Source organism: Entelurus aequoreus, linkage group LG09, assembly GCF_033978785.1.
Source record: "Entelurus aequoreus isolate RoL-2023_Sb linkage group LG09, RoL_Eaeq_v1.1, whole genome shotgun sequence".
NCBI classification, from domain to species: Eukaryota; Metazoa; Chordata; class Actinopteri; order Syngnathiformes; family Syngnathidae; genus Entelurus; species Entelurus aequoreus.
The window spans coordinates 46398602-46426302 of record NC_084739.1 but is presented as its reverse complement, the minus strand read 5'-3'; the positions used below and the strand labels follow the sequence as shown (position 1 = coordinate 46426302).

General features: G+C 38.8%; 1 protein-coding gene across 1 annotated transcript in view; it reads right to left on the bottom strand.

The window, feature by feature from the left end:
• The window catches only part of LOC133656992 (regulating synaptic membrane exocytosis protein 1-like), a 115205-nt gene that overhangs the window by 11373 nt on the left and 76131 nt on the right, over window positions 1-27701 (bottom strand). Inside the window, exons 3-4 of the mRNA XM_062057879.1 lie at window positions 20126-20336; window positions 15579-15590 (exon numbers count right to left, since the gene is read on the bottom strand). Of these exons, the coding sequence (XP_061913863.1) occupies window positions 15579-15590; window positions 20126-20336 (223 nt within the window). The remainder of the gene's footprint in view (window positions 1-15578; window positions 15591-20125; window positions 20337-27701) is intronic.

The following is a 27701-nucleotide window of genomic DNA, read 5'->3' as shown; positions in this document are numbered from 1 at the left end:
CTGCCATAGCTTGTCCCCCCACACACTCCATGAACTCTGGTGCATAATCCCACTCACTCTTTCTCCTAACAATAACCCTTGGACATTCAATACAACCTCTCACCAAACACCCGTGGGTCGTTGCATCAGTTCTGGGACTGTTTATATTTCCTGTTTTGTGACACGCAAGTTTTGTTGTCCAATTCCAATCCAACAAATAACTTCTGAAGTGCACTTATCAACCAATCTCCAACTGCAGTTGTAAATATTTTGGGTTTTTCAAATGTTTCCCTTTTTTTCTGTTGTAAATATTTTGTTCTTCATTCTTCACAATACATGGTACCTGCACCCAACTTAATTTTCTGTTTCTGTATAATTATTACTGACTACCAGCTCCTGCAGCCGAATTTAGATCTTCTGTTCCCCACTAGCCCGTGTTTTCTGTCTTTATTAGTCTTATACCCAGTCCTATATTTTTTCCTGTCCTATTAGTGCCAATAACACATTACTATATATTAGCGTGTCCCAAATACCCGCTACAAACACACAGTCACACAGTACACACATCCTGACAGGGAACTTTGTGGACATTATAAAACAAGTATACAGTATATAATTTAAAATGACACATATATAAATTCATTACAACGCATGATGGGTGATATGCAAAACACTTTCCCCACACTTCCCCATGTTTGGCACATTTGAGATGCATTATATTTCTGATTGATTACAAAACTTTAAAAAGATCGTCAGGGTAAGAAACAAGATAGGAGTTGAACTTTCACATACTCTTAGTATTTAATGTTTTATCATTTATATTTCATATAGCAATGTCGTCACGGTCTGACATGGGTGGGGTTAAAGTGAAAGTAGTTGAAGTTATGTGTTGTTAAGTCTGTTATAGCTTGCTTTAATCAATGCAAACTGAAGTGTTATTTTTGTAAAAATGATTGTTGTTACGCTACAATCAACGCTCTGCTGTGTGGCGAAAAAAGTGTTGTATTGTGTCAGCACACAGTTGTAATAATATATATTTTTAAAAAACAACTGAAGTTAATGAAATGATTTTGATTTCAAATTCATTAAGATTACATTACACATACATTTGATATTTATATAAATACATGTACTTCAAAACTGTATATACTATAAAAATCAACTTTGATTGATTGTGTGTAAGTATAAATGTATCATATATGTATATATTATATTAATACAATATGTGTGTATACTGTATACGTCTATATATATATATAAATATATGTATATATATATGTATATATTAGGGTTGTCCCGATACCAATATTTTGGTACCGGTACCAAAGTGTATTTCGATACTTTGCGATTCTTTTCTAAATAAAGGGTACCACAAAAAATTACATTTTTGTCTTTATTTTAACAAAAAATATTACAGCACATTAAACATGTTTCTTATTGCAATCAAAGAACAATTTTGTCATTAAAAAAATTGTGAACATATGAGCACAACACAAATTTAGGTATTGATCCGATACCAAGTAGTTTAAGGATCATGCATTGGTCATAATCAAAGTCCTCATGTGTCCAGGGTCGTATTTCCTGAGTTTATAAACATAATGTAAATGTAAAAAAAGGAAAAAAATATTTTGTGACGATAAAAAAATATCAATGTAATCATTGCAGTATTGACTAGATATGCCCTTGTACTTGTTATTATTACAGTGGATGTCAGGTGCAGATCCACCCATGACATTTGTTTACATTGAAGAGCGCTATCCTCCTATAGCAGGGGTGGGCAATTAATTTTTACCGGGGGCCGCATGAGCAACCCGAGCACTGCTGGAGGGCCACATCGACAATATTTCAATTAAATTTTGCTCAATATTATTTTTGATATATACCGTAAGATAAATAATAATAATAATAATAATAATAATAATTAATAATAATAGTAATACTTCAACATAGTGTGTGTAACAGCATTCCATGACTAATATAAATAAATTAACATTAATAATAAATGACAGTAAAATAAGCACACGTATGACTGAGGAGTCATAGTGTAACTTTGTGTGGTGTTTGAGTTGTCCGACTCTTTGTGTGGCCATAAACGCACCAGTGGTTTAGTACTATGCGTGTTGGTGACAGATGACAAGTTGGTTTTGGCCTGGTTTGTACGGCAGAAAAAGACTAGTTTTTCGAGATAGAATTGTTTTACTCATGTTTTTGGTGTGGTAATGTCCGAATATAAACAGTTTTGCCCAATAAAGTGATCGATATAATTCCTGTCCTCGAAGCATCTCGATAGACGTTACAATAATTGAACGGTGTTCAATTAAACGGTGTTGACGAACACCGTTAGGGCCGCTTGTTGTCACTGTCACTCAGAGTTGCATTGCAAAATTACACAGAATAAATATGTTTTTTTTGTTTAGAATTCAGATGGGATTTGATTTGGTGCGCGGCATATATTTTCTGCGCGCAGCAAACGCTTGAGCAGTGCGCAATTGCGCAGGCACGCACCTTAGAGGGAACGTTGCTTTGCAGTCCATGTCTTGTTGGAAACAGGCCATTCTTCATCAACTTTTCTCTTTTTAGCGTCTCGGGTGTAAACCGTGCATCACTTGTCGCTGCATGTGCACCTTCACTCGCAGGTTACACACGGACACACGCCCATAAATAATACTTTTCAAAATAAAAGCAGCACAGTTGTATTGCGCGCACGACATAGATGTTTTTTCAACTTTATTTCACTCACAATCACGCACACGCATACGTCCACACGGAAGTAATACAAATAACGATTTTCAAAACAAAAGCAGCACCGTTGTATTGCACACTCGATATAGATACTTTTTAAAATGTATTTTGTAATTTATAATTGGCCTCACGCGGGCCGGACAGGGACGCACAAAGGGCCGGATGCGGCCCGCGGGCCGCAGAATGCCCAGGTAAAGTGAAAAGTGTAAAGTGAAGCATGTTTAGCTAGTCCTCGCCCTGCAGGGATAATACTAGCTAAAACACTGCCGACTGCGGATGGAGGTTAACCGCTAGCTAAGTAGCCCTTGTAGAACAGCATATTAGTGTTATAGCTTGATCTTTATCGTTAGTTTTTAAGCCAAATTGCATCCCTTCTCCATTTCCTGTCTCCACTCCTTGTCTGCTTGTAAGTACTGCGTGATTGTGCGTTGCCAAACATGCTCCTCTGCTCGTTAAACCAGCAATGGCGCGCCGTCCTGCCTGTTAACAAAAACCCCGGTATTTTTCAGACAGAGTATAGTACCGTTTTTGATTAAAGTTTTGACACCACTGAAATAGACGATTTTGATTGAATTTTGTCTTATGCCAATTTTTAGTTCCTATCTTTGTTGAGTGTTTTAAGATAACCCTGCCCCTTAGTTCCTTCGTACCACACAAAAATGACAATTACACAAGACAGAATAAACAACGTGCTTTGTTTTCCCATACAGGCATACATACTGCAATGTTGTAAGAGTATGAAGTTGTAATTTACAATCACTTGCAGGCGCAATCTGTCACTAACATCCAATCCTATAACTGTCATGATCTGTGGTTTGGATCATGTTTTATGTTATTTTCTGTTTAAGACTCTAGTTCCTGGTTGCACTTCCTTGTTTGTTTTGTCACCATGGTTACTCATTGTGTTCACCTGTCTCTGATTAGTGCTCGCCCGCTCACCTGCTTCCCGAGCACTAACCAGAGGCATTATTTAAGCTTGTCTCTGCCTGGCTTCATTGTTTGCGTCACACCTATGCCACGTAAGTTTTGTTTATTCCATGTCATAGTCTATGCTAAGTCTTAGCTTCCTATGTGAAAGGCACGCTTGCTTTTTTGTTGTTTTGCCTGCATTTTTGTAGTTTGGTGATTTATGTTAAAATAAATCAAATCCTACCTTCACGCTGTCGTCCGGAGCCGTCCATTTTTGCATCTTGGGAGAACAACCGCGCAGCAAGCTGCACCCCCGCCGTGACAGAATGAAGCCAGCAATTCGTTCTTCCGCAAAGGACCACAAGGTGATGGAGACGCACTGGCGAAGATGGAAGCCAGCCAGAAAAGCTTTGTTTCGCCGTCAGGATGCGTCGTTCCCCCAAACTCCTCCTCCGGCACACAGCACGCCTTAAGCAGCCCACTCTTCCCCTCAGTTGTTTGGTAATCCTGTTACGCATTTTGCCAAACATTTTTTCGATTGGGCTGCGAGCCAAATGAACAGCGGCAATAATGACGTCAGTCCATTGGCGCCCCCAGTGACTCTGACTCTGCCCCTAAGGACTCTAGCCTTGCCCACGTCACATAATTTTTCCCTCTGTCCTCCCACACAATCTCGGGGTGGGGGGGAGAAACGTTTTGGACAATTTAAAGGGGAGGAGTCTACCCCCCTCCTGACCTCCCTCCACCCACCCCTAAAGACTGTTCCAGACCGCAAGGAGCGCATCTGGTATCCGCTTTTTGAGGGGGGGGCTGGTGCCGGGAGCTGTGCTTGTGGGCTGGCTCAGCTGCGCCCAGCCAGGCAGCAACCCCTGGCCCGTCCACCACCACCAGTCCATCGGCATGCCAAGTCGCAATCCCTAGCTAGGCCACCTCCGCCAAGCTCATGGCTAACCTCAGCTCGGGTGGGCCTGCAGACGCCACCATCATCTCCGGTGGGCCAGCAGACGCCATCCTCTCCGGCATCTGAACCTGCTGTTCCAAGGCCAGTTCCTGTTCCTGCTCCTCGGCTAGCATCTGCTCCAGTTCCTGCTCCTCGGCTAGCTCCTGTTCCTGCTCCTCGGCAAGCACCAGTAGCAGCACCACGGCTAGCACCGGTCGCTGCACCACGGCGAGCACCGGTCGCTGCACCACAGCGAGCACCTGTCGCTGCACCACGGCGAGCACCAGTGGCTGCACCCACGCCTGCTTTGTCTGCTGCTGCTTCCACGCCTGCTTTGTCTGGTGCTGCTTCCACGCCTGCTTCGTCTGCTGCGGCTTCCACGCCTGCTTCGTCTGCTGCAGCTTCCACGCCTGCCTTGACGACGTCCGCTGCTTCCACGCCTGGCTCGACGACGACGCGCCCACCTCCCCGTCGGCCACGGATGTGGCTGTTCCCTGGTCGCCCGCCTCGCCAAGTGCAGCGGTGTTCAACGCGTCGCCGCCACCTGACTCTCCCTCACTGGATTCAGGGACACTTGGTCTGGCGACCCACCGCCAAGTCCCCCCCCCCACGCCCTCCCATGACTCTTGATTTTGCTTTGTTTTTTGCTTTTTGGACAACTGGAATCTGACCTTGAGGAGGGGTTTCTGTCATTATCTGTGGTTTGGATCATGTTTTATGTTATTTTCTGTATAAGACTCTAGTTCCTGGTTGCACTTCCTTGTTTGTTTTGTCACCATGGTTAGTCATTGTGTTCACCTGTCTCTGATTAGTGCTCACCTGCTTCCCGAGCACTAATCCTTCTACCATCCTAGTCACGTCCGTTGTGTCCTTGGGCAAGACACTTCACCCTTGCTCCTGATGGCTGCTGGTTAGCGCCTTGCATGGCAGCTCCCGCCATCAGTGTGTGAATGTGTGTGTGAATGGGTGAATGTGGAAATACTGTCAAAGCGCTTTGAGTACCTTGAAGGTAGAAAAGCGCCATACAAGTATAACCCATTTATCATTTATTTATTTAAGCTTGTCTTTGCCAGTCAGTCGGCCTGGCTTCATTGTTTGCGTCACACCTATGCCACGTACATTTTTTGGATTCCATGTCATAGTCTATGCTAAGTCTTAGCTTCCTATGTGAAAGGCACGCTTGCCTTTTTGTTGTTTTGCCTGCATTTTTTGTAGTTTGGTGATTTATGTTAAATAAATCAAATCCTACCTTCACACTGTCGTCCGGAGCCGTCCATTTTTGCATCTTGGGAGAACAACCGCGCAGCAAGCTGCACCCCCGCCGTGACAATAACCAGTCATATAACAGTAGTAGGCAACACTACACTTTCGGCTAATGCCTCAGATAAAGCTAAAACACACACGTTTGCCCCATATCAGCGAGATGAATTCCTCATTTGGCCACAGGAAAGAAAAGCGTAATAGTTAGGAACAGGGAGTAGTCGGAAGCCAAGGACAGCTTATGGCACCGGCAGCATGCTAGGCGGCAGCCGTAACTGAAGGCGTCTATAAATCTTGAAGTAAGGTTGAAAGACTGCCACAAAGGAGATTAGTGTCCACAGCAGCTAATGAGGTACTACATCAGCACACCACAGCACCGGCACCACAACACACGCATATACACACATACAGTATACAGTGAACAAGTACAGTACGCATTGCACCGACACAGAAAGCTAATGCATAAAAAGGGCATTTGTGTTATGAAAACTATCAATATGTCATGCAAATATGATTATGACAGAAAGTAAGTTTTCTGTAAACAATAGTCATATGGAAAATTAATAGGACATGCTACCAAAAGTATTTTTTAAACCATTTTGGATCCTGGTGATGTACTTCTGCTGAAAATTACCTTTTGAAAGCCTCCATTATTTGTCTACACGACCCCCTGTGGTTTTTGTATGAATAAAAGTTGAAGCATCTGTTATCACTTTACCACATTGGATCACTACAAGGGTGACAGTTTAACAATATCAACACAGTATTTAAGTATAACTGGGGGGTAAAAAAAGGTAAAACAAATACTAGAGGAATTGAAAATAATCAGCCGGGTCAAGGAGCCTTTTTGGGGGTTGTTGAAGTTGAAGAGATTTTACAATTTCTGAGATGCTTTGAGAGGTATGTCCAACATTAAAATCATGTAAAAATAAAAAATAAACTTACCAATGGTTTCTATGCTATAAACTGAAAGCCACCCCTCTTTTCAATAACTGTACCACAGCATCAATAGTTTATTATGTTTATTTGGAAAATATATTCATCATATCAACAAAATCCCAAAATGTACTACATCCATTTCATTAGTTAATTTTTTGGGGGGTTTGACAAAATATCTTCACTCCATCACTATAAGGAATTTCATAAATACATGAGATATGATGGCTATATATTTGATAACAAACATTATAATTGTATGAAACTCAAATATATTGTTGAACTGGTGAGTCACTTAGTAAAGTCATGGATACAACATCGCGTTAATGGTATCTGCTACAAGTTTGTTTGTTAGTTCAATTATAACATGAAGCTTTGTATTACATGTAATCCTATAGTGCTTTTTAGGCAATTTTGGCCATGCAGCACTTGATATTGTAAAAGTTAGTGGGTTTAGTAAATAAAATGATGATTAAAATCATGAGACATAATATCTGCTGGTCAACAACAATGTATTTATGAAACAGGACGTGTGTTACAGCACTCGTGACAAGGTAAATCTCCTACTTTTCCCCATCTACTGACTATACTTTCATCCTTTTTACGCAAAACTCCACATTTTTGGAATCATTCAAAGCATTCAATCTTTGATTTTTACTTGCGTCACACGGAGGCCATCTAAGCCTAGCTTAGCCTAGCTTCGCCAGCTCCAAAACATCAGCAAGGAATAAACGCTAGCATGGCTTCTTGTTACAGTTATGTTGCCACCCTCAACACACACACACACACACACACACACACACACACACATATATATATATATATATATATATATATATATATATATATATATATATATATATATATATATATATATATATATATATATATATATATATATATATATATATATATATATATATATACACACATACAAAAGTGTATATGTATATATAATCACAAAAGTTGCCCATCACTGATGTGAACATTACAGGTGCAACACGGTGAAAATGTGGTTAACACATCTGTTTTACTCAGGCAAATCATATTGTTTTTGTAGATGCCCATATCGGCTGTACAAATTTACTTTACAAAAGAGAAGTGTGGGATACTTCTCTTGTTGCCTCATTTGTATTTGACTTTATTAAATGTTTTTTTTATTAATATTTGGTGCAGCCGGGCCGGAGCAGGAGGGGATAGAAAGAGGAAAAAAGGAAGACAGAGGGGGAAATTGCGAGGGCACGAGGAGGTTAAGACAGACAGACAACAACAACAACAAACACAACAATAACAATAACAACAACAATAACATAACATCAGCAAATAGGGTATGCACAAATATGATTGTAAAAGTCATAGCAAAGAAGCAGTTAGTGAAATAAATAATACAGAAATGACAATGAATATTGTTAAACTACAAATGGAGCAATAAAAATACCAATATAAATAGCACTATTGATAATGAATAATAACAATAATTACCTCTATCAACAATACAATTGTTTCAAATGCAACAATACATATATGTAATGATAACTTGAAATACAAAAGAAAGCAGATAAATGGAGGGGAAAAAAGAGAAGCCAACTATATTAACCTTGTAGATTGTTATAGTAACAATAGGTTAAGCTTTGTCAGTGTGCCATGTGTTACCCAGTTTCCCGTAGGGCAACAATGTTGATATATGTTTGATGAAAGGTGATTATATGCATGAGTGTATGTATGTATATGTACTTGTATATGTATATGTATGTTTGTACAGTGATTGTATATGTACAGTATGTATATATGTATGTTTGCACAGTGTGAATGTATATGTACAGTATGTGTATATGTATGTTTGTACAGTGAATGTGTGTGTGGATGTAAGAACTTTGAGTGTGTAGGTATGTACTGTATTTGTGTATGTATGTGGGAGCGTAGGTACTTATATACCATATAAAAACAAATTCAACATGCACATCACTCATCTACTCACTAAACATTAAATTGTGTTAAAGCGTGTGAACATGTTTCATTGTTTATTCTATGAGTGTTAATTATATGTATTCTTATATAAAAGCCTGGGAGAAATGTGTAACTTGCATCACCTAGTTACGATATATGTAACTGTTTGTGTGTAAGTATGCTTTTAATGGCAAAGGGCAGCAAATAAAAGAGTGATAGCCCCCTTAAGACCAGTCAATGAGAGATGGACATGGAGGTGGACGCAACTAGTGAGACTGGCAATCAATAGTAATCATGAGCGGCAGTGGCATTAACAACAGATGGCACGTCGTTTAAAATTGTTCTACCACATTGTGCTGTGACACAAAGCAGCATATCATTACTCATATGGCCGGATCAATGGATATACATTTGCAACACATTGTCTTTTACGTATTTCTGCCTTAATAGCACAATCTTGTCATTGCAAGATTAATTTTGTCAACCTCGGTGCCTCGGTGCAAGAGAAATGCCCTCCAAAACATTCAGAACGGAAGTTTATCCGTATCAGGTTAAGGGCCTCTCACTAAAACCAATTTACCAGCTCAGCATTGTAGCCTTAGGAGAGGATGTTAAATGCAAATATGTGAAAGCTAGACATAGACTAGTGGAGCTCATCAACATTTCATTAGGATGTGATACATATCAAATAATAATAACAATGGTTAGTAAAGTACTGCACAGTGGAGCAGTGATTCTCAAATAATTGGGCAGTAAATGATTTACTATTGCTCGAAGGGGCAGCAGTGTCTCAGGAGGTAGAGCAGATCTAAGTACTTTAGGATTGACTAGTTAATCCCCTTTGGGCATAACACCTAGGGATGCAAATTATCGATTATTTCATTAATTGATAGTTGATAACCTTATCGATCGATCATCGATTAGTTGATAAAGCGGCGTTTTCCCCCCATCTGAGATTTCCCCTCAATAAGGTACAAAATCAAAATCAAAATTTTGCTGGTATAAAATACAAAGGACATTGTATTCCCTAATCAAATGTTTATTTGATACAAAAGTAAGTCATCTTTGTAACATGAGGAATATAATATAAAGTGCACTTTAGTCTTGTCACACATGCAAGACTTGGTAGTGGCAGCAGCCATAATAGCTAGCTTTATTTTATATAATCCCTCTTGAACTGGGAAAGGTGCCTAATGCCTATCTGTCAACTTGAAAAAATACAAGGAAGACATCCCTGAAAATTGTAACAGCAGGCAGCAAATAAGTAAGCCTGTTGGCTGTTGCAGTCTGCTGCAGAACTTCACCTTTGGACTCGGGTGAGGCTGACAAGAACTGAAGTGAAAAAACATGTCACTCACTCACTACTGTAAAGACAAGAAAAATAAAGTAACATCAAGTGCACAACATGCACAATGCACATCTTAGTCTGTCTCACAAACTATTAGAAGGCTAGCAGCCTGCAAGCTGCAACATTAATTGAATCCCTCTTGAACTGGGAAAAGTGCCTATATGACAGTCAACTTGAAAAAATATAAGGCAGACATCCCTGAAATTGTAAGTAACAGCAAAATAAGTAAACCTAAGCCTGCTGCAGAAGAACAGTCATTGATTCAACTTAACATTTGGGCTCAAGTGAGGCTGACAGAAGAACTGAATGAAAAACATGTCACTGCATAAAATAAAATAAAGTGCATGCACTATGCCCATCTTAGTTTGTCTCTCACAAACTATTAGTGTAAACATTAATGTAATAATCAGTCAGCTTGAAACAGGCTGACAACAACTTCAAGTAAACATTCCTGAAAGACAATGGTGATCGTGATAGTAAAATATTAAGCAAGCCAAGTTTAGCCAACCCTGGCTACAACAATCAATCAACACACCGCTTTTCTTTTGGAAAACGCTTCGGCGACGGAGGGCTGGCCTGGCCGTGCTCCGCCTCCACTCTCTCCTCCAAGCACAGCGGCATGTAAACTTTTTAGGTGGTAATTTAACGAACTGGTTGAATTGTTGTACTTCAAAACAGCCTTACATATTTTGCACGTTGCATCGTCCTCTTTTAGGGTGAAATGTTCCCACACAGCACTTCTCTTGCGTCGCTTCATGTTTGTTTTTCTTCTCTCGCATGTGGACTCTCATGTGTACAGCGGACATGTAGGGCTGGTCACGTGATGGTGTTGCTGCTTGGAAAAAGTACAATAAGCAACAACTCCCTCGTGTGGACTAGCGAGGTATAAACTCAGCATTACCTTCACACAGAAAACCACCGCACCGACCGTGACAGAACGGAATTGTCAATTAATTGAAATCGTTAATTTTAATCGGGTAATTTCTTAACGGCAATTAATCGAAAATCGATTAATTGTTAACATCCCTAATAACACCACCCACCATGCCAGTCCGGTGTTGCCAACAATGGTGTATAAATGGGCATGAACACCTAGTGGGGACCAGAGAGGCTCTGGGCATGAATCGGACATCTATGGCGACACTTATCAACACCAGTGTGTGTTTGCATTATACGTCACCAGCGTATGTAGTGATGTTGTCTCTATAACAACCCATGCAGCTACAGTATAACAGACCTCTGATATGTGGACAAGCGTATACTTGCAAATGACAGAAGCTCTTCACCATATGATTTGATCTGTAAACCAATTTTGCCTGTAGTATAAACAGAATAGAACTTACATGATCCTTTTGAGTGAAATTTAATTATTACATAATGGTAACTAGTACAATGGTACCTCGGCTTATTAGTGCATCACCTTACGAGATTTTCGGCGAAGTGTTATGCTTTATGATGCGATCAAATATTTGGGTTCCAAGCCTCCCCGCCTCTAGTTGGTGTAGTCAATGTCAGAATAAACCCCGTAAAAGCCGACCAAAACATCCAGTGTTTCCAGGGGCTGATCCAGACTATTTTAAGGTGAGTGGCACGGAGGTGCAACCAATAAATTAGGGGGGGGGCTCCTAAAAATTACAAAAACGAAGGCATGCACCTTCTTGTATATGTAGACCAATAATAATTACTGCTCGTGAATCACACAAAAAACAATGAAGTCATTATCACGGATACAAAATGCCAAATTATTTATGGTTGCTAACAGCTGTTCATGTGAAAAAGTTAAACTTGTTAAAAATGCATGAAACTCTCATGCACAGTTCTGTTATGCAGTAACTAAAGGAACTAATGAAAGAAATGAATGAAACTGCTTCTCCTATTGGAGAAATGTCTATTAAGTGACAGCCTTTCAAAATCAGTCAGTGAATATGTATTTTGCTGATTCAGTTTTTGAGCTTAACAGTGTAGAATGCCAATGCAGAGTTTGGATCTACAATAACAACAAATCTGCAGAAACAAAACTTTATCAAAGAAACATTGCAGATATAATTTTTCAAGTATAAATAGTTATATTAATGTTATATCATATTTATCATATCACTATGTGCAATAATGTGTTACACTTAATTTGCACTGTGTGCATGTCTGTGTTACGCTGGAAATGCTGACTACAAATGTTTGCTAAAGCTGCAGCCCTCAGCTGATCTTTTTTTGCAAAAAAAATCCATACTGTGATATTTGTTTTTCTTTTAAATTTTTAATTTTAGCTTTATATTTAAATAATGAGTATACTTAGTTCATGTTGTTTGTAATCAATGCCCTTTACTGCTGTAACACAGTAAATTTCCCCATTGTGGGATAAATAAAAGATTATCTTATCTTATCGACTGGGAAGTTTCCTTTGGAGCTAAACATTTTTTGTGACTCTTGCAGCTTCTGTGTCGTTTCACATCATATTCACACACAAAACTTTACCAGACTCTCCTTGCACTGGATTTACCCAAGAATAGATGGTTTGCCAGTTTTTGTTTTAGCTGCATTTACTTTTTTTTAGCTGTACAGCTGTGATTTTCTCCCTTGTTTCCATTGCTTACTCTCGTGCTGCATGTACTGATGCCGTACAAATGTTATTGTTGGTGGGTGTCCATCTGTTTCGCAGTTTGATTGACATGAGTAAACAGCCCGGCCCTCGCTGCTTTCTCCACACAGTGCCTTCCACTTGATATGTGCCAGATTCTCGGAAAAACACGCATTTCAAAACGAGAGGCCGACTGTTAGCAATGCGGGACGTCTCAATTAGTGGGACGTGTTAAATTTAATGACAATGCGTGATTAGTCACCCTATTCTTAACCTGAGGCTGCAACACTTCAATCTCAATGTACATAACTCAGTGGGAGTGTCTTACCTGAAGTCGTCCACAGTCACATCTTGTTTGTAGAACTTCAAATAAAAAGCCCCCCTTTGTTTTAAACATTGCATTCTGTCATAGTAAAAGCAAATACTGCATTTTATTTTTGAATCTGCTTGGTGATAGAATAGAGCAGGGGTGGGCAATTAATTTTTACCGGGGGCCGCATGAGCAACCCGAGCACTGCTGGAGGGCCACATCGACAATATTTCAATTAAATTTTGCTCAATATTATTTTTGATATATACCGTAAGATAAATAATAATAATAATAATAATAATTAATAATAATAGTAATACTTCAACATAGTGTGTGTAACAGCATTCAATGACTAATATAAATAAATTAACATTAATAATAAATGACAGTAAAATAAGCACACGTATGACTGAGGAGTCATAGAGTAACTTTGTGTGGTGTTTGAGTTGTCCGACTCTTTGTGTGGCCATAAACGCACCAGTGGTTTAGTGCGATGGGTGTTGGTGACAGATGACAAGTTGGTTTTGGCCTGGTTTGTACGGCAGAAAATGACTAGTTTTTCGAGATAGAATTGTTTTACTCATGTTTTTGGTGTGGTTATGTCCGAATATAAACAGTTTTGCTCAATAAAGTGATCGATATAATTCCTGTCCTCGAAGCATCTCGATAGACGTTACAATAATTGAACGGTGTTCAATTGAACGGTGTTGACGAACACCGTTAGGGCCGCTTGTTGTCACTGTCACTCAAAGTTGCATTGCAAAATTACACAGAATAAATGTGTTTATTTTGTTTAGAATTCAGATGGCATTTGATTTGGTGCGCGGCATATATTTGCTGCGCGCAGCGGACGCTTGAGCAGTGTGCAATTGCGCAGGCACGCACCTTAGAGGGAACGTTGCTTTGCAGTCCATGTCTTGTTGGAAACACGCCATTCTTCATCAACTTTTCTCTTTTTAGCGTCTCGGGTGTAAACCGTGCATCACACACGCCCATAAATAATACTTTTCAAAATAAAAGCAGCACAGTTGTATTGCGCGCACGACATAGATGTTTTTTCAACTTTATTTTGTAATTTGTGATTGCAGCTGTTCACATTCACTCACAATCACGCACACGCATACGTCCACACGGAAGTAATACGAATAACGATTTTCAAAACAAAAGCAGCACCGTTGTATTGCACACTCGACATAGATACTTTTCTAAATTTATTTTGTAATTTATAATTGGCCTCACGCGGGCCGGACAGGGACGCACAAAGGGCCGGATGCGGCCCGCGGGCCGCAGAATGCCCAGGTCTGGAATAGAGGGTAGCAACTGCTTGATTGACAGTGTCAAGAGCCAATAAAATTTGGAGTGGCACACAGGGGGGCACACTAGATCACAGGGGGAGCTGTAGCTAGTGAGACAATTAGTTGTTCCAACCATGGGAACAAACAGAAAAAAAACGGATGATATTTATTGAATAAAGAAAATGATCAAAAACATGGCCAAACGTGTCACCAACTTTGTGTAGCAATTTGAGTGTACACTGCTAGCCTACACCATACTGAAGCAGAATGAGTCCATAACGCTACCCAAAGATGTTAAAATAATATCTAAACTGCAAACATTTATCCATGAAAACATGCAGGAGCTTTTGATGGTGTGTTTGATGGAGAAGCAACTGGAAGTACACTCTCCAGGGTATATGCTGTACATTGTTAATGCACAAAACATTAATAAAACTACTGCAGTTGTTTGTAGTACATTCTATTGAATTGTTTTTAGAACCATATTTATTTTAAAAAAATATATATATTTTGAAAAAAATGTTACATGTTTTTTTTCGGTGGGCAAAGCACACATCAAATGGATTTAAACCTATTTTGATGGGCAACAATGTTTCAACTTTTCAAAGGTACGAGCTGCGTTACAAACCCAATTAAAAGTTATAAATAAATTACCAATTCTAAATTTCGTCTTTTTTTACTGTTTCTTATATTTACATTTCAATGCTGAACAATACTGTATAAAAAAACGTAAATACTTTTAATTTTGCCCTGCTCTTCAGATTTTGTTGTACTTAAAATGCAGACTTTAATACACTAAACCTCTCCTACCTGTCCATGAAACATCACTGAACATGACCTGACATGCCCAACTTTCTCAGAAACATTTTGAATTCATGCAATTTTGATAATTTTTTTCACTATTATGAATGCACTTGTCATATTCCTTTCCACGTTTGTACACATTTGCTATTTAATTTTACTTAATTAATTTCATACATGCAGTCGTCATGTTCCTCTTAATATTTTCTGAAATTTAAATGTACTTAGTTTGTTTACTCTTACCTCTTTAACAATATGCTCTAAAATACACTTTAAATTATGTAAGTACGTGTAATTGAATTGAATGAAGACTATTTTTGAAGAATACATTTGCTTGTTTTGATACATATCAAATATGCCTGCCACCTAATGAAAATGGGAAAATGAGGGTAACCAGGTGAGCCCAGTTAAGAACTGGTTGATATGGTAAGAAATGTGTAAAAAGAAACGCTACAAAACATACAGCTCGAACTCTACATATGATTTAAATTGTGATATACACATTCATTATTCTTCAACAAAATCTCTGTACTCACCACTTTGTCCTCCTTCAGTCCAGTCATCCATTCATGTACAATAAAAGAAGGACAGGCAAATGAAAGAAAGACACAGTTAGTGAATGTGAGTCTTTTCTGTGGCATAAATTAAAGCTGCTTTCTAAGTGTTGTCGCTTTTTCCAGGTAAGTCTTTATGAGATACAAGAAGACAAAAGCATTTAACATGTAAACTTTTGTAACATGTAAAAATCGGCTCAGTCTAGGTAGCTAGCAATGCAGCTAAGGGGAGCAATCAATTCTACCAATGAGTCACTTTAAAAAATGCATTCAAAAACCGTCACAAATACTTCATTTACATTCTGTAACCTGCATGATAACCAAACAGTAGCTACATTGTTATTGTAAGAGCGAACACCGAGGACCTATTTTTCTAGTGTCTTTTTCTAATATCGTCATGCTTCGGTATTAGCCGTAAAAGCTAACTAAGGCAGGAGGTTAGCTGGCTTCTATGTCAGCACGAAATGTAATTGAGTTTGTAATGCACAACACTGCAATACTATTCCAACCCTACTGACTGAAAAACATGAACAATCATATTACAGTATCTGTAAAGTATTAGCCCACATTTCATGTTTTGTTTGTACACCGCTAGACAGACTGTGTATGCTGTCTGTTATGATACATGCATGACGTGCTGAGTGTATCATGATCAATATAAAGTGTGACTCACTCGATGGACAGTTTTGCGTTTGGTCCAGCTGGCAGGGGACGTTTTTTCTGGTTTATTTGCGGTAAGCACGCCATTTATGTTGAGTTCGTGTTTATTTTGAACATGCATGCATAAAACATGATACATCACAATTTCCAGTTTCTCTGTTCAACATGTTCGAAAAGGAGTAGAAAGAGGCAGAGTTTATTTAATCCTACCACTTTTACTTTACATAGCAATTGCTAAAACTTTTGTTCACTCCCTGTTCTCAATTTATTCACAATATACTGCATAATGAATAACATTAAAAATAAATAAATATAACAAATAATAATTAGTGGAGTAAGTTATATTTCATATGGTGAGATAAATAAGATTATCTAGAAAATGAATGGATGGATTAAATAAATTCAGAATGTTTATCATGATTATTCTTCTTTGTACTTTGTAAACACTTTAAGTTTGAAGAGTTTCTTGAAGTGGATTATATTAGTACATTGTTTGATTTCTTTGCTTAATCCATTCCATAATTTAATTCCACATACTGTGTGAAGGTCTTAAGTGTTATACGTGCAAATGTTTTAATTACATTTTTCTCTAAGATTATATTCCTCCTCTTTTGTTGAGAAGAATTGTTGTACATTCTTAGGTAGTAGATTGTAGTTTGCTTTGTGTATAATTTTAGCTGTTTGCAAATTCACTTTGTTGTGGAATTTCAGTATTTTCGATTCAATGAATAAAGGATTTGAATGTTCTCTATATCCAACTTTAGGTATTATTATAACTGATCTTTTTTGTAACACCGTTAATGAATGAAGTATACTTTTGTAGCTATGTTCCCATATCTGCAAAATTACTCAGACATGGTAACAATAGCGAGCAGTAGAGAATATGGAGTGATTTTTGTTTTGCTTTATTGTCGAAACAGCTTGTCTCCAAATTCCACATTTGCAGCTTTGAGTCGATTTCACATCACTCTATCGGCTTCTGTCTGCTCCAACGTCTCAGTTTATTTCGTTAATCCTCCGTTTATTCAGTTTTAAAAAGATATGGTTGTGAATCCTCATTTGTCTAAAAATAGTCTTCTTTGTTGTTTGTTACCAAGTCTGCCATGATTAGAACACGCACAAGCATTTTGTATCCAGAATTAGGAACACACTGGAAGTCAGACGTGTGCTGCTATGAAAACGGATATTATTGCGTGGAAGAAGTCAGTCATTGATTAAAATGACCAAAATACAGTAAACATTGAACATATTACATATTGTTATGAACGTGACTGTTACTACATTATATATAGACTTGCAGTGTGTATATAAAACGTTGATTGAGGGTTTTGAATTTGTTTTAGAGGGCTTTGAAGGCTACAACGGTGACTCCCATTAGCTGCATCTTGCAAGCGTTTGTTATCATCTTTAAAATCCTAATTAAAAAAAGACATATGTTTTCTTGTCTCTCATAATGATTGTGAACGATAGGCACAATTCCAAATCAGTGCAATTCTCGTTTGTTTCAAACAAGTTTTAACAAGTTTCATGAAGAAACAACGCATTTTTACGTCTGCACAATTCAACATAGACGTTGAAAGAAGCAGTTAATTTTAATTCTACAATTTTCTACAATTACAAAATAGCATTATTTTAGTTTTGCTCAATGATAGTATGTTGTTTTAAACTATAGATTGCTCATCAATGTTTTCATATACTCATTTTTGTTAGCTCTTGTGTATTCTCTTCTGAACCAAATGACGTGTTATTTGCAAATAGTACTAACTCTAAGTTTTTCAGACTTGTATATAAAATAAACTGTTTTGTTCTGAGCGATGACCCCCGCGATACACCACAAAATACAATATATACAGGCATAAGGATGTGTATTCTCTTATCGTAAATTCTGGACTATAAGCTGATACTTTTTTCTTACGCTTTGAACCATGTGGCACATTTTTGGATTCTTCTTTGCTGACGGTCGTAATACAAACAGTTTTTAAAAAAAAAAATCCAAAGCGAACACACTGAATAAATGTTATTATTTGTGACATGGCGCCTTTTTGTGTACGAGTGCGCTCACTGGACAGTGCTGCATTGCCCTTTTGTTTAGACTGAGATTTCAACCGGAAGTAGAAGTCGTGTTACGTCTTCTAACCGTTCACAGCGTTCGCACTCATATGGATTCTTCATTCATCACTCCAAGCTACGTTTGTAAGTTTTACAGTATAACTCAAACAATTCTTACTTACTAAACCGTTCAATGTGTGATGTCTGTAGGAGTCTTTTCATGCATATTTGTGCATGCTATTGTAATGTAAATAAGGGAGCTTTGTTAGCATTGGCTAATATGCTAACACGTTTACAAGTGTCTTTGTTAGTATTATTAACTTACAATGGCATTATGTCTGTATTGATTCAGTTTTGTAAAATCACCAAAACGTCACCATGGAGTTATTGAGTGTGTTCAGCTGATTGGAGAGATAGCTTCTGCAGCTAGTGGGTCCATGGCAATACATTTTGTTTGGTTAAGTCAGCCGTTTTGCTGCTGTGTTACAGGCACCGTTTGGTAACAATTAAGTCATGTAAATAAACATTTACAAAATATTTATGTGTAAATACCTCATTTCACAACGTATGTATGTGTGGCTTATAAACTGCTGCAGCTAATATATGAGAAAAAAAAAATTCTAAAATTCAGTGGGTGCGGCTTATATACTGGTTCGCTCTATAGTCTGGAAAATACGGTAGTTTTACCATTTGCTTCCTGTTCTTTGTGGGTGGGTGTTGAAGTCTGTTTGGGGTCATTAAATGCCACACAGGCAACAGAGGGTAGGGATCGAGAGGGGACATCACTTATTTCAGAGGAAGTTATAACCTCTTTATTTACACAGAGACCCCTGCTGTGTTTTTATAGGGCACCTCTGCACCCCTGGGAGACCACCTCCTCGCTCCACAACTTACTCTAATGCCCAATTAACCTTTAGCAGCTTCTGCCTGGGTCGTATAGTGTATTCACACAGAGGGCCCATATAATTACACAGTTACTAAATATATCAAATAAAATACAGTATACGATATAACACCAATCCACACACAACACAGCTGCGTTATGGCACATTCCGTGCCTTCCACCTGAACTTAAAACCACAAGACCTTGTATAAACTCTATATACAGGCATGTTTAATATCAGTAACAAGCAGTGATCTTCACCCCCGGTGAGGCAGTTTTTTGTTTTGTTTTTAAAACTTGAAACTTTCAGGAAATACACGAAAAGGGATGAGGGACAACTAATTATATTTTGTGCCTGATGCGGATTATTTCTCATACGTTACCTTACATTTAATTTTCTGTGTGTGTGTGAATGCTAACGGCCCCGCAGAGACAATGACAGTTGACAAGAGATTTCACTCTCAAAAAGGTATGGGAACATTTTGATTAAACGTTCAGGAAATGTCCATTGGATACGGAACAAGTTGTTAAATTTTGAGGCTGCTCTTAATTTCTACTAAGTTACCTTCTGTTCTGTGTATGCTTGCCACCCCGCCTCCACTCGTATAGACAAAGACAGTGGATGACTGAAAAGAGGCTTCACTCTTTCATTTCACTATAAGTAGCTCAAAAAGTAATGGGCACATTTGAATGAAATTTTCAGGAAATGTCAGAATAAGATAAGGAACAAGTGATTTACATTTTGGGCCTGTTCCGGATCAAAGCCTGGATTCAGGGCTTTTCTACAATTGAGAAGTAAGGCCTAACTCTAAAAAGCGCTTTTCTAGTTTTTTTATGTAACATAGAAGTGTGAAAATCCCTTTATTTTATATTCGCATTATTGTATGATTCACATGTTTACAGACAAACCAATACAATTGGTCACTCGGTATCTCACCGTGTTGGATCGTAGGGAGACTCTCCCCCCACAGCGGGCACAAAACTTGGTCTGACAGTACGAACACAAGTTCCCACAACCGTCTGCAAACTTGGTCTTCTGGCAGATGCCGCAGGTTGGAGCATCATCCCGGTGAACTGCTGAACCGGCTGCAGTCGTGGCCTGCCGTATCACTGTCTCTCTGTAGCTGGAAAGCTGCTGCTGGATGCCCCTGAAATACAGAACACGATTGATTTGTGATTGTTCTGACGCTAAGTAAATATTGACCTGGCACCCAATGCTGACAAATACAATAGCTTTTCTAAAAAATTAAATATCTAAAAAAACCTATATCATCCATCTTTTTCCGCTTATCTGAGGTTTGGTTGCGGAGGCAGCAACCTAAGCAGAGAAGCCCAGACTTCCATCTACCTGTTTACTTTGTCCAGTTCCTCCCTGGGGATCTCGTGGCCAGCTGAGAGACAAGTTCTCTCCAACGTGTCCTGGGTCTTCCCCCAGGCCTCCTCCTGTACTAGTCGGACTGAACACTTCCCCAATGCCTGACCCAGTGCCTGTGTCACCTATTACGGCTCCTCTCGATGTGGAGGAGCATTGGCTTTACTCCGAGCACCGCCCAAATGACTTCTCACCATAATAATTATTAACTATCATGTGTGAATGTTGTCTGTCTATCTGCGTTGGCCCTGCAATGAGGTGGCGACTAGTTCAGGGTGTACACCCGCCTTCTTCCTGAATGCAGATGGGATAGGCTCCAGCCACCCCCCGTGACCCTGAGAGGGACAAGCTGTAGAAAATGGATGGATGGATGGATAATTCATTCATTGTAGCATAAACAATTTTTAATGCAGTTCGCACAGCAAAACTTCCTAATTGTCATTGACAAGCAGTAGCTTTTGGTCCTCTAGAAATGTGTACACTGATCTGCTCGTTGAATTGTTTGAGATGGCTGTAAAAAACTACCCAATGTTATAAGTAGCTACACACAACTAAGTAAACGGGTGTTAGTTACAAAAAGGAAAGCTATGTTCATAAAATCCAGTCATTACAAGAGTTGTCAGTTCTAATTGATTGTTTCAAGCTGCATTTGCTGACATAAGAAACTCTTACAATCAATACACGAGAGAAAGCATTAGTTTATCAACGTGCTGATTAACTAGATTTCCACATTGTGGAAATAGGATAGTGTGCTGATACTGTGGGGAAAGACAGGGGCCAAAAGAGAGAAAAATTATTTAGACAAACTGAGGAGAAATGTTTAATTGGCCACATTTGTATGACTGGGCTCTGGGGACATAGCTGTCCTTGATCCTTGGGTGCATGGCTTTCTGTTGCAGGGCACATCAAGGTCCCCTCTTGGTGGGTGGTTGGTTGCTTTGGGCCTACTGGTGGCCCCTTGATTCATCAGATAAAATCCCAATATGCAGCGTGGGTTATCATCGCTATGGTCTACAACAGTACCTCCTTCCACACAATACCACAAGTCACACTAGGGCTTAAGGGGTGGAGAAAGGCGCTACATCTGTATCTACTATTTTATTCACACAAGAATAAGCTCTCCCTTGTTTTTAGTACACAGGACACACATATGCACGCACACGCACACGCACACGCACACACACGCACACGGGGTTTTTTGAAGGCCAGAGCAGGTCAGGTGAAGCATGGCCAAGCTGGTGCGTGGTGGGTTCGCTACAGGGTGTCAGCGCATATTCCTGGCTGGTTGGTCCTTAGCCAGTGGGCCTTGTTGGCGCTGTACGAAGCAGGCTTTGGCGGGGGGTGCATCTGTCCCCTTTGTATGGCCCAAGTGCCACCCTGCCGCTTTCTCAGTGGTATGGGTGTGTTGCTATATCTTTGAATAGAGGGATGTCCCTGTGGGTTATGGGATGCCCTGGTGGTTTTGGTCAGGACGCACACTGTCCTCTGGATCATTGGGGAAATATTTTGTTCCTCTAATAACTATCAAGGACTTCCAGTGGCAGATCAGAGAGCATAAACCTCCGAATGCTCGAGGGTAGACTCAGTGAATATGTGTTGGATTTTAATGTGGGGACACATGTGAACAGGAACAATCACTATCCCTATCTCTCTATTGTGGTTGTAGCTATCAATATCACCGTAATTACAATTTTCTATCACTGCCTTTCTTGCACTCCGTATAAGTGCTGCTGTTATTTCTAGTGTCTCTTATTTGTTTACTCTTTGTCAGACTTATATTGCTGTGTTTGGTGGATTATTTCATGCTCTCTCTTCTTCTGCCCATCTACCCATCTCATCAACCAGCAGGTCCTAATACATACTGTATTAATGTTCCTGTTGTTGTCTCATGTTTTTGCTTTTCTACTCTGCCTGTCGATCTCTAGGTTTCAAAACCAGGCTGTCTCCTCCACTCATCTCTCTCTCTATTTCCTCAGTCTCTCCCCTCTAAAAACTGTTACTGTCCATTTCTATTACAAATTGATACTTTAAATCAAAATAAAACAGTATTTTTTACCAATTTTACATAAATATAGGCTCCAGCCACCCCCGCGACCTCAAGAGGGACAAGCGGTAGAAAATGGATGGATGGATGGATATACCGGCACAATAAGGCTTACAGATCACTCATACTGCATGACTAAGCTGCCAAACAGGACAGCTTGAAGAAAATGTGCAGCATGGCAGAACATGTTGTAAGCATGTCCTCACAGCCATGAGGTTCTGCATTCGCATCTAAACTTAGACATCTACAGAATGTGTAGAGTGTGCATAATTTTTGTTTCTTTTCTTCTACAGTTGAATTTTGATTGTTAAACTTATGTCTATTCATGCATGCATTCATTTAATCCTGTTCAGGGTCAGCTGTAACTAGGAGTCCTACACCTTCCCTTACACACAGCCTGAGCTACGAAGATCCAAATACTGCGCGCTAACCATCGTGTACAAACTATAAACTATTAGTGGGCGTGTTGATTGTGATCTCCTAAAAGTGCTTGTACAATTGATAACTTGCAGACTGCCTTATTCAAATGAGGTTTTTGCGTGTACTACATGCTGCCAGCATGGAGACACCTACTCAGTGGCCTAGAACAGTGGTCCACAACCTTTTTGTAACTGCGGACCGGTCAACGCTTGAAAATTTGTCCCACCGACCGGGGGGGTTATGGTATTTTTTTTTTGTTATAAAAAAATACAATCATGTATTACAGACTTTATCCCTGCAGACTGTATTGATCTATATTGATATATAATGTAGGAACCAGAAATATTAATAACAGAAAGAAACAACCCTTTTGTGCGAATGAGTGTGAATGGGGGGAGGGAAGTTTTTTGGGTTAGTGTACTAATTGTAAGTGTATCTTGTGTTTTTTATGTTGATTTAATTAAAAAATAAAAATATTTTTTTTTTTTTTTTTTTTTTTTTAATTATTTTTTTTATTTCTTGTGCGGCCCGGTACCAATCAATCCACGGACCGGTACCGGGACGCGGCCCGGTGGTTGGGGCCACTGGCCTAGTGGTTAGAGTGTCTGCCCTGAGATCGGTAGGTTATGAGTTCAAACCCCGGCCGAGTCATACCAAAGACTAAAAATGGGACCCATTACCTCCCTGCTTGGCACTCAGCATCAAGGGTTGGAATTGGGGGTTAAATCACCAAAAATGATTCCCAGGTGCTGCACCGCTGCTGCCCACTGCTCCCCACTGCTCCCCACTGCTCCCCTCACCTCCTTGGGGGTGAACAAGGGGATGGGTCAAATGCAGAGGAAACATTTCACCACACCTAGTGTGTGTGTGACAATCATTGGTACTTTAACTTTAACTTAAGTACACATTCATGTTATCATGCTGCAATATTTGGCGTTTTGCTAAGTTTTGAAATATGCAGCAGATATGTACCACTTTGTCAGGAAATTTTTGAAGGAGTCAATGGAATCCAATTTTTTAGCATGCCAAAAGTGTGCCCTGGCACTACATGCGAACGCGTGCCCTACAGACAAAAGAAACAAACGTTGCAAGAATTTATTTTTTCATATATATGAAAATAACAACTTCATTAAACACAAACACCAGCATACACAAAAACGCATCAATCGAATTAGTTTTATTCAGCCCCTTTAGTCTTCCAGCAGCTATAAAAGCATAACGTATTTTGAGTGAATAGATGATATTGTCTATTATTTTTATTTAAGACAACCTATATGTGTTGACAAGCATACGTAGAACGGGAGCTGCAGCGAGATCACCTCTTTTCTCACAGATATCTGCGCAAATGCCAGTTAGCACTTACTTTTTTTAGATGTACTAAATATAGACACAAAAGAGCAGCCGCAGGACAGTTTCAGCCTTGATAAATCACACACACACAAAAAATTGCACTTTGTCCTCCCAGTATTTTGACCATTTTTTTTTCCCAAAATATATTTTATTGAATTTTACAGTTAAAATCACATTTGACAGTCATACTTTGCTCACGCAGACACTTCATACAGGCACACATCCACTCATACACACTCACATCCACACTTGAGGAGAGAGGTGCACTTGGACTTTAACAACTCAAGGTTTACAGTATAGACATTATTAGAAAAATACCCAGATATTGTATAGATATCCATCCATCCTGCTCTGGCTCAGGATCAGCAGGCTATCCAGACCATAGCAAGATGGATGAATATTCCTCGGCATCAAGGATCCTCAGAAAGTGATCACAAGATCACCTCACGAGGACCTCTCCACCGTTCACACTTAAAAAAGAAGAAGAAAGTCACAGGGCTTGATCAGATGCAAAAAATAAAAAGTCACCAAAAAAAGCAAGTAAACCGTGACAAAACCATATCAAAAGTGACACAAAAAAGCAATAGTAGTGTGGGATCAATACAAGAAATAATAACAATATTAAAAAAGGAATAAAACTACAAAAAAGATAAAGCAATTTTTTTAAATGTCTATAAGTTATGATTCAATATATGTCAGTAAAGGTTTCCAGGTTAGTTCCCATTTATTCATATTTGTAGAGTTTATAAATCTTATTTTTTCAAGAGTCATTACATTCACAAGTTCATTTAACCAGTTCCTGAAGTTGGGTGCAGATGGGGTTTTCCACTCTTTGAGAATGAGTCTTTTGGCCAAGACCGTCCCGGAAAGCAACACAGCTTTAATATATTTTGGAAGTTGTTGTGTTTCTGAAGACCACCCAAACAAGATTACATCCCTGTCAGGGACAAGTTTTCTCTGATATACCCCCGAGTAAAAGAAGAAGATGCTGGACCAAAATGGTTGAATAATTGGACATTCCCAAAACGAATGAGACAGTGATCCTTCAGCTGATTTACATTTATCACAAAGTGGAGATGTATCAGGATAAAATTTGTGTAATAAGACTTTGGAGTAATAAAAACGATGAATCACTTTAAACTGCATGAGCCTAAGTCTGCTGTTAATTGAGCAATTGTGAATTTGAGAGAATGTCCGTTCCCATTGCTGTTTGGGTATTGTTGTTTTTAGTTCCTGTTCCCATGCTCTTTTAACACAGTCTGCTGATGTAATGGGCATAATCAAGCAGCTGGTAAATTTGGCGATAAGCTTTTTACTTGTAGGTGATGAATTTAGTAATTCTAAGAGAGGTTTTTTTTCATTTACCAGCTGAGACTTTGAAATGTTTTCTTTAATAAATTTCCTTACCTGCAAAGAGCGAAACCAACTGAATTGGGACAAATTGAATTTGATTCGCAATTGCTCAACTGACGCAAGACTGTAATTCCATTTGAGTACCGGTTAAAAAAAATTTCTGTCTGTTATCGATGGAATAAATGCATGATTGTGACACATTGGCGAATACATAGTTACATTGGAGATATTTAATGTTTTTTAATTTGAAAAATAATTTTGATAGAATTTCTTGCTACTACACTATGGCTTGTTGATTTAATAGAAGAAACTGGTTTAGTAAAAAGTAGAGATAGCAATGATGGTAAGTTCCAATTTCAGCCACAAGGGAGCAAAATTAAGTGATTCATTCTTTGGGAACCCCATCGTCCAATAGGTCAATGCGTTCACATTTGATGCACAGTAATAATTTTTGATAATTGGAAGACCCAGTCCCCCTTTCTTTGTAGATCTGAGTAAGTGTTGTTTGGATATTCTGCGTTTTTTATATCCCCACGCAAAATCTAGAACTAAAGATTCAAGTTTTTGGAAAAAATCTGCAGGAATTAGAATTGGTCAATTTAAAAAAAGATAGATACATTTTCGCAGGGTGATCATTTTGATAGCATTCGCTCTACCTAACATTAGGGTCTTCCAATACTCAATACACCTTTTCAGTTTCTCAAAGGCTTCAGTAAAGTTCAATTTTAGTAATGATTCATAATTTTTAGATATTTTTAAGCCGAGATAGGATATATAGTTTTCTGTTTTGACTGATTTTAACAATATCTCCTAGGAACATAAGCTCACTTTTGGACCAGTTTATTTTATAACCAGATATTCTACCCAAAGAGTCTACATATTCTAAAAAGAGTGGTAATGCAATTTCTGGCTCAGTAAGTGTAACAAGTACATCATCTGCATAAAGTGAGATGAGACTCTCTGATGTGCCCACTGGAAATCCTTTAATATTACAGTTCATTCTTAAACCAAAAGCCAGTGGTTCTAGGGCCAAATTAAAAAGTAAGGGTGAAAGGCAGTCGCCCTGTCTCACACCGCGATGCAATTCAAAACTATCCGATTATACATTACTGGTTATGACATATGATTTTGGTGCAAAATAAATTATTTTAACCCATTTTATAAAATTTTCTCCAAACCCAAATCATTTTACAACATGAAGTAGATAAGCCCACTCAATTGAATCAAAAGCTTTGTGAGCATCCAGAGTCAGGGCGGCTGCCTTTTTGTTTCTTGCAGTCCGAGTACAACAAGTTCAATAACCTACCGAAAGAAGGTCTGTCCGGGATGAAACCGACCTGGTCCGGATGAATAATTTCTGTTATGTGGTTGCTTAACCTTAGTTAGAATCTTATGGTCTAGATTGAGCAGTGAGATAGGCCTATAATTGGCTTGATCGAGTGGATTTTATCCCTTTTTGGTATTATACATATACGGGCTTCATGCAAGGAACTTGGGAGTTTGTTGTTTAAGAAAGAGTCATTTAACATTCTAAGTATTATAGGGGACAGTATTTCACTAAAAGCTTGATAAAACTCTGCACCAAATCCATCTGGACCAGGGCTTTTATTCACAGAGAAAGATCTCAGTGCTTTTACCAATTCTTCAGTTGAAATAGTATTGTCTAAAGAATTCTGATGATTTGGACTCAGTTGAGGTAGGTTTAATGGAGCAAAAAAATAGTTTAAATCATTAGCCGATATAGCTGAACTAGATTTATATAATTCTGAATAAAAGTCTTTAAAAACATCGTTGATATCCTGTAAATCTGTACATATTTCACCTGTTTTTGAGCATATTTTGTGGATAGCGGCTTTGGCTTGATCTCCTTTGAGCTGTCTCGACAGAAGTTTTTGTGGTTTATCAGATTTTTCAAAATGTTTTTGTATATTTTTCAGTGAGAGTTTTGTATATTTTTCAGTAAGAGTTTAGATA